This window comes from Mycteria americana, chromosome 1, assembly GCF_035582795.1.
Source record: "Mycteria americana isolate JAX WOST 10 ecotype Jacksonville Zoo and Gardens chromosome 1, USCA_MyAme_1.0, whole genome shotgun sequence".
Classification (NCBI taxonomy): Eukaryota; Metazoa; Chordata; class Aves; order Ciconiiformes; family Ciconiidae; genus Mycteria; species Mycteria americana.
In genome coordinates, this window is record NC_134365.1 from 211,702,409 (window position 1) to 211,717,100 (window position 14,692).

At 38.9% G+C, this 14,692-nt stretch overlaps 1 protein-coding gene across 1 annotated transcript in view; it reads right to left on the reverse strand.

Moving 5' to 3' along the window:
- The window catches only part of FAT3 (FAT atypical cadherin 3), a 330,887-nt gene that overhangs the window by 95,635 nt on the left and 220,560 nt on the right, over positions 1-14,692 (reverse strand). The window contains exons 4-6 of the mRNA XM_075491129.1: positions 13,884-14,198; positions 11,724-11,934; positions 1,983-2,122 (exon numbers count right to left, since the gene is read on the reverse strand). Of these exons, the coding sequence (XP_075347244.1) occupies positions 1,983-2,122; positions 11,724-11,934; positions 13,884-14,198 (666 nt within the window). The remainder of the gene's footprint in view (positions 1-1,982; positions 2,123-11,723; positions 11,935-13,883; positions 14,199-14,692) is intronic.

Here is a 14,692-nt window from a genome sequence, read left to right on the forward strand (position 1 = left end):
ATTATCTAATGCTATACTATTGCAATCTTAAATGACTATCTTACATTTTTAAATACGTAACATCACTGTTACAAAGAATGCTCAGGCTTCTTTTAGAATGCAACAGCTTTACTGAAATACGTTTTTACCATATGTTTTAATTAAAAATGTAGGGTTTTCATCAAAACAGGTTTTGAGGACTGTCATAGGGGTCATTTTACTAAATCATAAGCAGCAAAAACAATAAGCATAATATCCATGAGAAGAGAAATTACTTGTATCCAGCATGTTTGAAAATCCCTGTGCTTTTTAATATTTGTTTGGCTGAAATATTTACAGAAAAAAAATGTCATGTTAGGGATTCAACTCCACATTTCTGAAATGTGGACTGAGTGCTGCCAACATTAAAAACAAAGCAAAACAAAAAACTACTCAAGGGCTGAAGAAAATGCCTTATGGAAAGGGAATGTAAAGAGGTCAGTCATTCTCCTTTGCTTGTCTACCAGAAGACTGGGAGGTGATTTGACTATTCTGAGTAAGTGCCTTCCTGGGGAGAAAATACTGGTTTTTAAAGAGCTCTTTAATCAAGCAGAGAAAGGCATAACAGGGAATACAGGCCAGATATAATCAAGTTAAAAATAAGGGATGTTTTTAGCAGAGATGAATTACTGAATTAATTGCTGAAACTAACAGGGAAAATAGCGGATTTCCTACCACCTAGCTTACTATCAGCTGATGTTTTCTTACCAAGAGAGGATTATCAGGAGAAATTATCAGATAGGGATACTTAGACAGAGATTTTAGGGCTGGTTATAAACAGGAATTCAGATTGAGAAAGCACTCAGTGATTTAACAGTCTCTCAGGGAAGTTGGTGTTGTGACTCAGTGAATACAGATTTACTTCTGAACCATTTGAGCAAAAGGGCAAGGTAAAACAGAAGCATCTGCATGTGCATGCATATAGGTAAATATAAAAAATGTTCAGGCCTTCCTTCTGTATTATAAAGAAGCAAATAACATTACAAACCTATTTTTTTCATTTCCTCCATAAACGACATTTAATCTGGGATTTGAGGCTGCATACAGGTATCCTCTACCAGTATGTATTTTTCCCTATGTGTCAAATATTATTCAGGCTATAGGCATACTTTACACTTGGGCGGTAATTCAGATGTAGGATTTCAGGCCCTAGCTAATCCATACCCCACAACTCCACCTCGTATTGAAGGATTTTGCTCTTTGGAATCTCCCGTGGTGCCACCTGGACCGCAGAGTCCCTGTCCCGGTGCCATGACCCTGATCAGGTCCCAACTCCAGACTGGTTCCCACCAAACAGATACCCAGGCTCTGCGTCAGGGTCTCTCCAACAAGGATGTGCCAGAGCCAGCATTATCCCAGCCCTTCACGTTTATCTGACCTGACTTTTTAATTGCTGAAAGGCACTGACCCTGATAAGCAAGTCTAGTTTTAAAGGGTTCAGTGGGGCTGTTCCCTAGAAGACAATGTAATCGCAGGCAGTGACACTAAAGGAGAGATCCTTTGAATTTTAAGTTTCCCCTCTGAACAATTTCTTCTCCGAACAATTGATCCTGTGTCCCACATTTGGGTCTTGAGAGGATAAGAGGTATAAACTCCATTTAATACGATCAATAGCAATATTCCCCAACACCACAGAAGCACTATTGTATTTTGGACCATTACAGGGTGATACAATTGTCAAAATCTAAGCTTCGCCGCCTGTGATGGGGACTCCCTCAGCTGCAGAAAGGCGAATTACTTTCATGTGAGCACGAAGAGGACAAAAAGAGAAATACTGCTTTGAAACATTCAACAGCTGATTCTTTACAACCAGATGGAAAGGCTCTGAAAAATATCCCCTCCATTAGTTAACAGTGGTCTCAAAGGATGAGGTTTTATCTGAATGGCAAAATTATTAATTTTTATAGCATATACATTCCACTAACAAATTAAAAACTTGCCAAGAAAGGAATGTGATATTCTACCTGAGTCGTGGCAATGTTTGTTCCATCGGTGACCTCCACAGTCATATTATATATTGACCTCTGCTCTGCATCCAAGGGCTTTGCAATGACAATAGTGCCCACTCCCTTCTCCGCGTCGAAAGAACTATCGTAATTCCCTCCTAATTGTTGCACAAAAATACAATTAAATTAGCCATCTCTGGAAAATTTCCATTTAAAATGTTCCTAGAACTGGGCATATCTGTTTACTGGCATCCATCTTAACGGCTTGCCTTAGCATACACAGTACATCTACTGATACTTCTTTGTTCATAACTCATTTATATTTCAAAGCACAGTTTGTATATTGGAAAGCAGATATCATTAAAATGCACTGCAAGAAAAAAAATCTAGCAGTATATTTAAGTGAACCATAACTGAGTCTATAAAAAGAATCAAATGGCTATAAGACCGTAAGATGTGTGCCCTTGTAGTTTGGATAATGAACAAGCACAATTATCTTTTTGTATAAAAATAATTTTAAGAGGGTTTTATTCTGCAAATTTTATTTTCAGGAAATTCTCACTGATGTTCGAGAGTGCAAAGAGTCAACTGAGTCTTTAAAAATTACAATTATAATCAATTTAAAAAATGCAAATAGAGATTTGTTATGTTAATTTCAAGGACAATGATAATTACTGGCAGCAAAGGTCAAATTCTACTAGTCTTTTAGGAATTATTTAAATAGATCTGACAGGATACACATCATAAATTCCTTTCCATTAAAAAAATCCTCACAAAGCACTGTTCTGAAACGAATAACCCCTTATCCTGTCACACACTGAATGATGCAGCAGTGGGAAAACCCTCCTGAGTCTCACGTGAAAGACAAAAAAGAAAAAAAATCCATTAAAAAGTAAGAAAAAGCCATAAATAATTTGAGATTAAAGGGTTACAGGATTTCTCAGCCACACTATAGTTTATAAATTAGAAGCACTCATTATGTTCAAAAGTAAAGTACACACTCCCCGCTGCTAAGCTGCTTCTTACTCACTCATCTATAAAGTGGAATTTATTATGAGTTGAGTCTGAAATTTTTGGAGGCTGGGGACAGGGAGAGGTGGAACACCAAACTGCTGACAAATGAACTCTTAAGGTATATTCATCAGACAGCAATGCAATGCCACTAGCTACAGTCTCTGACAATCCAGTTCTACGAAGTGGAAAAGGTTTTCAAACCCCACTGGTTATAAAACTTGTGTAAGAGCTGCTCAGACCTCTTGGGATTAGATCCACAGGTAGAAAAACATCCATTCCATTGACGTAGCTCTCGTGCAATATATATAGAGAGATATATATTTGAATGGCTGGTGTATTATCGCAAAACGGCTCTCATTTTAGGACTGGGGACAGAGAAGTGAAGGGGACAGTCTTTCTTGCTCTGCCATCAAGTCTTGCATCTGCATGGTTTGCTGACCAACAACCAGCATTATTCGCAGAAACAGTCATGCATTTAGTGATAGGAAAAAGGTTTTGGCATTCCAAGAAGTTGAAGACTAGGAGAAATCACAGTGCAATCACAGCCCCTGAATTCCTTAACATGAAGAAACCCTCACTTTGCTCTACCTCTTGCACAGGCTATTGCAAAGAAAGTGTAAGCTAGAAGAATCACTGCTCTGTCCATATGTGCCTTGGAGGCCATTCAGGGAGGGGGAGAAGAGAGGGGGAGGAGGAATAAGAGAGCAGGTGATCTATGCAAAGGAAAGGTAGAACTGGTGAACTTCTGCCCACTGAAATGATCCAAACATAGTTGTTTCAGACATGCTATCAGACTTCCCTATGCTGAATATATGCATATACATATATATAGCTCTGAGCCTAACAGATGTAGCTGTGGTTCTCCAGGAAAAGACTGACACTGGATCTGCTGTGATTTATGGTGGATATAAACATTGTTTATTCCCTAACCTCATTCTGCAAGCAAGCCTGGATTGCATACATATTTTTGTCAATTTATATATATTTTTTATATATATATATATATATATATATATATATTTAACACTGTTTGACACTAGGGGAAAAAAAAGCATAATTGTCCTTAACATTTAAGCAATACCAAGGTATTTGGACATTCATCATATCTTCAGTGTTTTGTTTTGTTGTTTTTTTTTTTTAAAGTTAGTCTGGAAGAAAAAGATGCCATCTCCCAATTAATGTTTTAAATTGATTTACTTGAGAAAAATCATGTCATGAAAACCAACTCTGAAAAAAAGCCTCCTTTGAAGAAGAGAGTTTGATATTCTTGCAAGGAAATCTCTGCTGAAATGAAGCTAGCCTTGGGACAGTAAGCACTTTACAAAGAGAATGTTTCATACTGATAACCATGAAAACAAAATGAAAGCCTATACTTCAAGATGCTTAATAACCATCTTAATGAGCAATCAAAAATTATATGCTATCAACTGGCATACACTTCCTAAGAAACCCTGCCTTTAAAACTTCCAAGAAGTAAAATGGAAGGATTAGCAATAAATGTTTTAAATGCCCTTCCTCTGTTGGCTTAGAGCTGGGTCTGCAGGGCACTACACAGTGCATTGCCAATATATCGACTTCTTCAAGCCATTTTCATTAAGTGCAGCGTATTCTTCCCCTAAAATAAGAACTGAATCCATCATATGAGTTTTTCATATGCTATTCACATCTTCCAAAATGGTTTAGTGACAAACAAATAAATCTTGGTCACCGGCCACCTCACTATAGCCTACACTTGTAACTCACCAGGCAATGCACTTCATTTTACATTGATTAATTTTCTATTAAACAATGCAGAAACTGCATCAAACACTGAGACAGAGATGGATCAGAGAACATCCTGCTGTGAGATTTGTGATTATAATCTCTCTTGGAGTGAACTCCTGAATTATTCCTGATTCAGTCTGGTACATTTTAACAGACCATGGTCACCTGTTGACAATGAAGATCCACTCAGATGGCTGAACTTCTGGGAATATTGCCTGAGATATTGGGTCCTGCCTCTCATTTGGAGTACTAGAGGTGGTCTGGAAATGCTTTGTACTGCTCCTCAGCCTTTATATACCCGCAAAACAGCTCCTCATGATGAATGCTTCTGAAGTTGCACTTAAGCACTGAAGAATAATTAATGAATTAGGTATAACTGCTAAAATGTGAGAGCTTTATAGATATGTTAAGTCTATGCAAGGCCTACTATCAAGGACCCAGAGAACCACCCAACAGAATTATCTTTGAAAGATGGGTGTTGAAGGGGTATGGAGAGAGAGAGAAAGGTGTGTAAAAACAAACAGGACTTTTCTCTTAAAAACTCCTCCAGTTGAACTATTCTGGGAACCCCACGTGAAACCACTTCCTCCTGAAGGTGCTCATGTCGAGGTCGGAGGGCTCAGCCCGTAGGAGGTGACAGCTGAGGAGGTGTCAGCTTCACACATTTCTGGGGTACTTGAGGCCGGTTTTTGAAAGCATGCTGCCATGCAACTCCCAATCCTTTTGAAGAGAGCTCATCTGCAGTGCTGTAAGCTCCTGCAGTATCAGTTTTACCGATGTTACTATCGGCCATTTAACATTGTCTTTGATCACAATCTTAGGATGAAAGGGGACTAAGGATGATGAAATTTTGTTCAGCTGCTCAGTTTTATTATATGTGAATTTTTATTACTTATTCCATTTTCTGACACATGGCACATGCTTTCCTTTTTATTGTCTACTAAAACCTGCTTTCAGATACAAGATATGTAGAAGCTGTCTTTGCTAATGTTCTTGCAATTGCATTAGGAAAGAATTATTTCAAATGAAGATAATACACTGTGAGTTCCTTGGGCACTCTGGGAAAATCAACAACAAAGAAGGCAAGTTGATTGAACTGGCAAGTTGGCTAGACAGGTTGTCCTGAGAAAGCATTTTAACACTGAATGACCTCAGAGACATGTGGATTAGCCGTTGTTTGTAATACCATTGCAGGCTAAGATGTAATGCTGATACATCTTCAATACAGATTAAAGACCTCCCTTAAAATACTCTGATTAAACTGAAGCACTTAGAGTGGGATTTCAAAGTCCACATCTACTTGCAGTGCCATTTTTGGATGAGAAGACTTATCACATTGGAATGATATAAATTCATCCAGAAAGTGCTTTTTCTCTGTAATTGACTGTTAAGATTCCCAAAGACACCTAGCACAGATGGTTATGGCTATACTTTGGATACCTAAAGTTAAGTGAGATGATTTCCACCCTTACTTTCTTGAGATTGATCTTAATGCTCTTGCATAAGCCCTGGAAACATTATATTTCTACAATTAGGAATTTTTTTTATGTTATCTGAAAGCATTTTACAGTTTATATAGCATTTCACTATATAACTCTAGCCAATTCCAGCTGTTATCAAACTCGGGATGGCTGTATAAACAGCCCCTGGTACAAAAGATCTTATTAGTTGGCCCTCACTACAGCTTTGTGAGACCTTTCTAGCACAGCCCTAATTTTCAATTTAACAGATGGTATAGTATGGTCAAGAAGGAGATCTCAGGAAATTGAACCGAGACACCTCTGAGCCAAGAGACTATAGGTTGTGTTCTTGGTATAGAGTAGCCTTGGTTACACGTTCTGGCTGAATCTTGAGTGTTAACTTGGTTCTTAGCTTGTTTCTTGGCTTCATAGTCACTATGAACATATTTTTCTTCTGACAAAAGTCCCGTATGCTCCGGAAAGAATTAATTTTCCTTTTAATTAAAAAGATATTTAAAAAAAAAAACCAAAACAAAACCTTCTGAACCTTGCATAACTAATGGTAGAGGATGTTCTGATGTAAAGCTTACCACTCATTTGGTGCAACAGACAGGCCAAGGAAAACTTCCTGAACTCTTAAAAGGGGTTTCTAGAGGTCAGCTGGGGAATTTGCCTAAGGCAAGATACAACACAGATCTGGCATTCCCACAGAACGTGGGTTCTGCAACTCCGTCCCTTTTGAATTCCAGCGTGGTTTTGTTTTTTTTTTTTTCCCAAACCTCTTCTGCTTGTATTTTGATTATTGCATTCACTGCAAGCAATGAAGTTTTTTTGTAGTTCTTTTCCTAGATGGGGATCCTTTTTGGGAAGATGCTGAGCCTCTCTATGTTCCTATCGGCTGCTGATACACAGTTTAAGACAGGATTATGCTGCTGTGAGCAGCATAAGAGAAATGAGAAAAAATCATTTCCTCCTCTGAGAAGAAAACATGTCAGCAAACCTGGAGGACTTGTAGACAAATGAGTCCCATGTGAGGGCCTTTCTCCCTCTTTTCCAGTGGAACGATCCAGAAGAGCAGGATTGAATATACACCTCAGAAATATCTGATGACTCTGGAGAATCAGACTTGTTCAGTCTTAGATGTAAAGATGGATCACACTGAACTCTGGAGGACATCCCCAAATCGAATACAGCTAAAACCTGGCAAGAGTCTTCCTTCACTGGTAGACAGCAAAGAGCACACACGCTCCATGTCCAAACTTAATAAAGCCAGGACATATTGAGATCTTCACACAAGCCTCATATGGCCTACCATGCCATGATGGACAAGTGGAGAAGAAGAGAAATACAGGAGATGATCTAATTTAGAGAATAGTCCTCTAAAACACATTTTCTCAGGGAAGAGAGGATTCCTACTTGTCTTGCCCCAAAGTAAACTAACACCACCAAGGACAGTGACGATGAATTGGGCCAATAGCTACAAATCTCACATTGCTCACAGCCGAGAATCAGAGGAAAATGCAGAAAGCTAATCCACCCTGAAACTCAAGGGTGAGTCTGAAGTATCTCTAGGATTTTCAGGAAAAAAAGCACAGCCAAAATTTCCAATTTTTCTGTTTTCAAAATAGATGAAATAAACTTAGTGACTGCCTCAAGAAACACAAATTCAGCTACAGACTGTTGTTAATCATAACATAATAAATATTAGTAACATAACATGCAAATATTTATTCTCTTATGTACTATATCATGCTAAGAAGAAGAAAATAATGCAGACTGAATTTTCAGATAAAACTATTGTAAGGAGAGTCAAAGCCTTGGGTTTGCTGCTAAGAAGCTGAAGGTAAGGGCATAAAAAGCAGAAAAGAAATCAGGAAGGTATTTTAGCTAGTTCTCAGAGAAGATAATTCAAAGGAGGCTAGGGAGCTACATGTTTTTGACATTAATGAAAATTCGCAGCACTGTGAAATAAATGGACAATTAATTAAAATTCATAGATCTTAAAATTATTGCCATTTAAGCACCCTTGATAAAAAGTTCTGATGTGCTTTCAAAGTTTGGCTGCTCTTGTAAAGGCATAGGCTGGCGGAAAACGGAAAGATAGAGGGAGGCCTGATTGAGAATCAGAGAGATGTCGTGCATCATGCTACTTAAGCAAAAACTAGCACCATGCAGCTTAGCTCCAGTGTCAAACTAGTCATCACACCATTCCCACCACTAACAAAGGAAGAGACAGAGAGGGCTCAATTTACCTAGGAGAAATAAAGACCTCTGACTTATTTTGGAGTTCCCATTGAAAAATAGTTTCTCATAAATGGCTGAAGAAATTGAACACAACTGAAACAACCTACATTCATGTCTTTCACATTGTGGGATCTGCATGAACTGAGAATGGCGTTGAATGCAGTCTGAAAACAGAAAGCAGGTATGACATCTCAACCATTCCCAATTAAACAAACAAACAAACAAACAGGCAAGCATCCTGTTCCTCTCTAGTCCATGGGGGGAAGGTGATCTCCCTGTCTGCAAGGCACCTTCCTCTCTTGGAGCTGATTAACTCAAGAACTTAAATAGTTATTTAAAGTGTATACATTTTAGGTGCAAATTAGATTCTGAAGTTAGGCAGACAGAATACTACATGGCCAAACTTCATCTGCCCTCACTCCTTTATTTTAGCTGGGAGAAAGTGCATGTTATGCATTAAAAAAGAGGTACTCTGGAATTCCAATGCCCATTTAGTTTGAAAAGGTCATAAATACAAAGGTCAAGCTGCAAACTCTATATTAAACCATGCCTCTATATAAGCCTTCAGGGCTTTTGTTGACATTACTGTGAACTGTGCAAGGAGGTCCAAAATCACAAAATACCAGATGGAGCAGGATCAGGTCTAGGTTTTACAGCAGCACAGAAACCATCTCTTGCATCAGCAGTCCCATACAGCTTTCCATACATGACAACTAACTTCTACTAATAACCCGCGTCTTTCATTGGGCTTTTCAGCACTAGACCTCAAAGTTCTCCCAAAAGGAAAGTATCAACATCGTTTTTTTCCACATTATGATATTGAGGAACAAGGAGAAAAAGTGGTTTTTATACTGACAGTGACTAAAGGCAGCAAAGATAATCTAAACATACAGTACTCTGTCTATAAACCTCTTGGGGTGGATTTTGTCTTTGCACCTTGTATGTAGAGCATCTGGAACAACAGGGTCTTCTGCATGTGCAGGATTGTTGGCTATTCCTATTGCAGAAATGAGTGCTGTTGCTAGTGATATTATTTATAACAGCAGTAATATTTAATGACAACATTCATACGGTAACAGAACCATACTGGATGGTCAGGGTCACTGATTTGCCATTAAGTCTAGGGAAGCTCTGTCTCCATGACCCTTGGCAGTGATGCAGCATCTTGCAGCATCAGGAGCTACAGCCTATAGGGAAACCATTCGGGTTGTTTAAAAAGCAAAAACCTTCTTCTAAACCATTTAAACTATTTTAGCCATAAAGGTCACATTAAATGACAAATTAAAGGCTTAAATTTCATAATGCGCTCCCCATCATCTCTGTTTGGTAAGCAAAAAACGAAATATTACAAAGTGTTGCTAGATTGCAAGTGACTCTAATAATGTAAAAGAATGCAGTAGAAGAGCGGGGTCTTCTCTCAGCGCTTAACACAGGCAGCATTTTAATGAGAGTCTGTGAATTTGACCAAAGGCTGCGAAAGGCAGAGGAGGCCAGCAAAAGGTTCAAATGGGAAAAAGTGTCAATAACATCAATAAAGATGGATTTCTCCTGGGAGGAAAGTTAGGGTCAGTGAGGAGGAGAAAGGGAATGTAAACATTAGCTAATAAATTGCATGTAGCATACTGAAACAACCAAGGGAATGGCAAGAAAACCGTAGGAAACATATGCTGTCCTTCCCCAGGGGCTAGCAGGAACCCTAGAACATGATAATAGCTTTGGGTTTAATTTTAATGTGGTTGGCACATCAGAAACCATGCTACAAATTCAAAGAGGAAATGTTTCTGCTTCTGTCTTTCATCTGCACAAATTGGCAATAAAAGGTGGATGAAAACGACTCTGACAGACCCTTTCTCTTGTGGTCCTTGCCCTTCCTGTTGGCTAAACCCATCCGCAAATAGCTATGCTGAAATGAGAGCCAGGCTCAATCTCTGTAAATAAAGACTGCTGATGCACCCTTTCCACTAAGTCTGTGGCAAAGGCTTTTTGTTTCTTTCATCTTTCATATAGTATTTGTTTTATAACCCTTAATTTAAATAACACCACTTTGTGCAGACACTGTTTTACATCCAAAGATACACAAACATTACATACAAGTATCTGCAAATATTTAAGCAGCACAATACCTTTGCAGGGTCCTTGTGCTGCTGGGGAAAGTCTCATTCTGGAGATATTAAATAAGTTATTTTAAATAACATAACTGAATCAGCAGCAGAAGCAGGAAAGCAATGCTTAGGAACATTCCCACTGCAATCAAGTGAGACCCTCTACTCCCTTTTTGGCAGCTATATCCTTAGCTGCATTTCCCTGCAATTTTAAGACCATTACTTCTATGGCTTCTCCTACTCTTTGCTAAGGATATTTCTCCCTCCCTATTTTTATAAGCAATTTTATGTAAGGCAATTTTGTGGTTGAAATCTCACATCAAAACACATTTCTCTTTTTCAGCTTGCATTCACGACAAACTTTTGGTGGCTCCATTTGTAACCCATATGTTGATGCATCCCATTCTGTTTCACAGTTAAATGGATGGCACTGGACTGTGAAAAGTTTGAATTAATTATTTGTGATAAACTGCGGAAAATCCGTGAATAAAATGATAATAATTGGACACAAATACGGTAAAAGCTGTCATAGAAAGGAACGCAGCACATCCATGTGTCGCATTGCATCCTGTCACAGGCACTTATGAAAGATGTAATATAAATTGTCTCAAAGAACTTGCAAAAATAAAAGGCAGCCTGGATAGTTGTATTTTAGCAAATGTGTTTGCACTAAGGGTACCTTCTGTTGAACAGTTCTGCCCACAAGCTGTCTGTAGAATATAGAACATCTCTCGAGCATGCTTGCCACCTTGAAGCAGGGCAGTCGGAAGCAGAAAAAAAAGAACAGAATGCAGAAAAAAAGGTGAAGAAAGAGAGAAATGAGGGACAGCAAGTCTAAGTACCATAAATACATTTAGAAATGAGATTAGCAAAGTATGACAATAGAATTTAAATGACAGACAACATTAAGATTGCAGTAAATAACATAGTATGAAAAAAAACAATTCAGCCATACAGCGCTTTTTTTTCAGCTTAGCTAAAGAGTCATAACAAAAGCAGGAATATTATTATTATTGTTATCGCTAAATTAAAATAGCATTTTCATTTCAGCATTACGAAAGTGGGTTTAATTTGGGGGGGGACAGTTCACAGTTAGTTTTGCTTGCTCTCAAAACCACACATCCATATGCTTTGCTTCTGAAGCTTCCTCCTTATGCCACTGGCTTCCAACTTACCGACAATATCAAACCAGAGGGGAATGTTAGATGGCTGCACAGAGACCACCCCAACGATTTCTGTCACTTTATCGCTTTCCATGACGGTGAAGTTGTAAAAGGGTTCATCGAAAGTCAGGGGCACGGGCGAGGGCGCAGGCTTTTTTATCCACTCAATATGGAGGCGTGCAGTTGAAGATTTTTGGGGCCGGCCGTTGTCCACTGCTTTTATCTGGCAGGTACAAAGAAAAGAGGACTCAGACTGAGCATCACAGCTTGGCAGTTCAGCCCTAATTCTATCGCATGACGATGACTGCTTGGAAAATGGCCTTTTTAATCCTCGACGCAAAATCCCATGAAAAAAAGAGGGAGATAAGCACTTCTTGAGCAATTCTCATGTTTTTCCATTACACTTTGACTTTTTAATGAAAATACTGATATCAAACTGAAATGTTTTGTTTCAGAAATGCTGGTGCGAGGCCTCCTGGAGATGCAATTGAAGCGCTCCCCCCACAGATCCTCCTCTCCAGAACCAGCTTCCCTCTCCGATTTCATCTTCCACCCAGTTCCTTCTTGCAGCAAAGCTGGGAGCTTTATAATGACCCTGCGGGACGTCGTGCACTTGCGACACATGCTCACCCAGACCACGTTTGATTGCTTTTAAATGGCATCTATATTGCAGATAAGATTGATATTCCTTACACTGCCTTCTTCAGGATCTTTAATTGAGTTAAATAAGTTTCAGATCATTTCCCCCGTTCTCCAAAACAAATATAATTTAAAATTTTGCCATATTTATTTTCCTTGCTTTCTCTTCTCTGTCACGTTCATTAAGAGTTGCCCAGCTTGATGCTAATTCTTTTTATTACAATGTCCTCTAGAGGGATGGATAGACTTGATATTTGCCTGGCATGCTTTATGGTTTTAGCATAGAAAAGACAAGATGAGCAGCAACACTGTGTATAAGGAAAGGGAGAATGTAGGTTACAAAATGGGTGCTTTGGTGAATAACATCAATGTCAATCCAATGGGTTTTCTTTTAAAACTAAAAGAAATGTTTCTGAATATATAGGACCATTACTGTAAATATGATGTTACTATGCCAGTTAAGAATGGGAAATATTTTCCTGAAACACCATTTCTTTCTCTGGAAATGTGTTAAGTGGGTTTGGTGCTAACACTTGTCCCCCTGCTCCGTTCAAGGCAGGCAGGCCCTTAGTGAAAAGATATTGAGGGTCTGATGGGCAGTTTCAAGGTAGAAAACCTTCAGCTGTTGCATTACAATAAGGCCAGATCCCAGATGTGACTTCCAGCTCTGCACAGGACAAGGCACTCACTCACCCAAAGGGTGCCCTACTCTGATTACTAGGTATTTCTCAATATTTTGATATTTATTAATTTTCCTGTCACAGTTTCCAACCCTGTGAAGGTATCCCAACAGAGACCTGTTACTATAAGTGACATTGCTTCCTTTACTATGGGCCAGACCGTGGACCTCTGACATTTTTTTGTCAACTCCTTAACTACAACTTGTTGGCTTATTGCTGTAGATGAAGAGCGCACATTCAAGTCTGATATTGCTTTATGTCACCACCACCACCATCTTGTATTCTTTCTTTTTTTGACCTTGTCTATATGGTTTGAGTTCTGGCAGAACTATTTTGACTGAGATTTCTTTTAACTGAAATTGCTGCCATACTTACACTCTTTAATGTGGTGAGAAGGGTACTACAACATACTGTACGCAGTACTCCTCCTCCCTGAAGCCACCTAACTTGGACAGTATAAGGACTTTTCAATGAGGGCAAACAGTTGTGTCCACACAAAAGGTGAACAACCATTCATAGCAGTATCTGCCCAGTTCAACATGATATAACTTTGCGAGCAGACAAGCCCTTTGTCTTCATTTCTGCGTATTCAAGGGAATGACTTGCACCAACAATTTGCAAGTTGACTGAACAGTCTGAGAATAGTTCACTATGTGCAATAGCATGAACCCTCTCTCAGACTCCATTTTTCGGCAGCAGTTGTATGTGAATACTAGATTTCTTAATACAGTCAGATCTTACATATAGGTCATACAATAAGCACAGTTATATATCACTCTTTATACAAGCAGGCCTATTTCTAAAACAAAGTCAGTCAAACCATGGGTTGGTATGTTGATGGAAGAGCACTTACTGTTAAGATGTCATAACTCCCTGCTGTGAACTGCTTTCTGGAAGAAACCATCCCTGTTTTGGGATCAATAAAAAATTTCCCATCATCATTTCCATCCACAATGCTGTATGAGATTTCTGCATTAGGGCCTTCGTCTTTGTCAAAAGCAAAAGCTCTGTAGATCGGCTCCCCTCTTTTCTTACGGTCCCTCTCTGGCAGCTTAATCTGATAGACTTTCTCTGGAAACTGAGGTTTGTTATCGTTCTCATCCAGAACCTGGACCACCACCCAAACGGAGGACTGCCTGGGAGATGTGCCCCCATCTGAGACAGTTACCTGAAAAACAACAGCAGTAGAGGCATTATTCTGAATAGGTACAGTGGACTTCATAAATTGGAAAAAAACATAAAACATAAGGAAACGCCTCTCCCTCCCCAAACCTAACCTGCAGTTTAGACAGTCTTCTCTGTACACAAGACATGTTCACTACAAACATGCTCAGCGCCCAACTCAAATATGCCCACAATGGCAAAGGAATCAGGAAGATTTTTTACTTTTGAGATGAACCGGGAACAGGGAACCTGCAGACTAGGAATCTATTTCTCAAAACATAAAATCCTTTTATCTCAAATTCTGCAAGTTTATCTCAGAAGAAAGAACTGGAATTAACCCATTAAGCAGGATCCCTGCTTTTTTGCAAACATATTTTAAAGTTTCTTCAGTCACACAATGAATTTGAAAGATGCATTTCTTCTTAAATCCTAAAAGAATCTCTGTCATTTTTTTTCTATTAATTATTTGGATTTTCTTAAACAACAAAAGAATTTCTG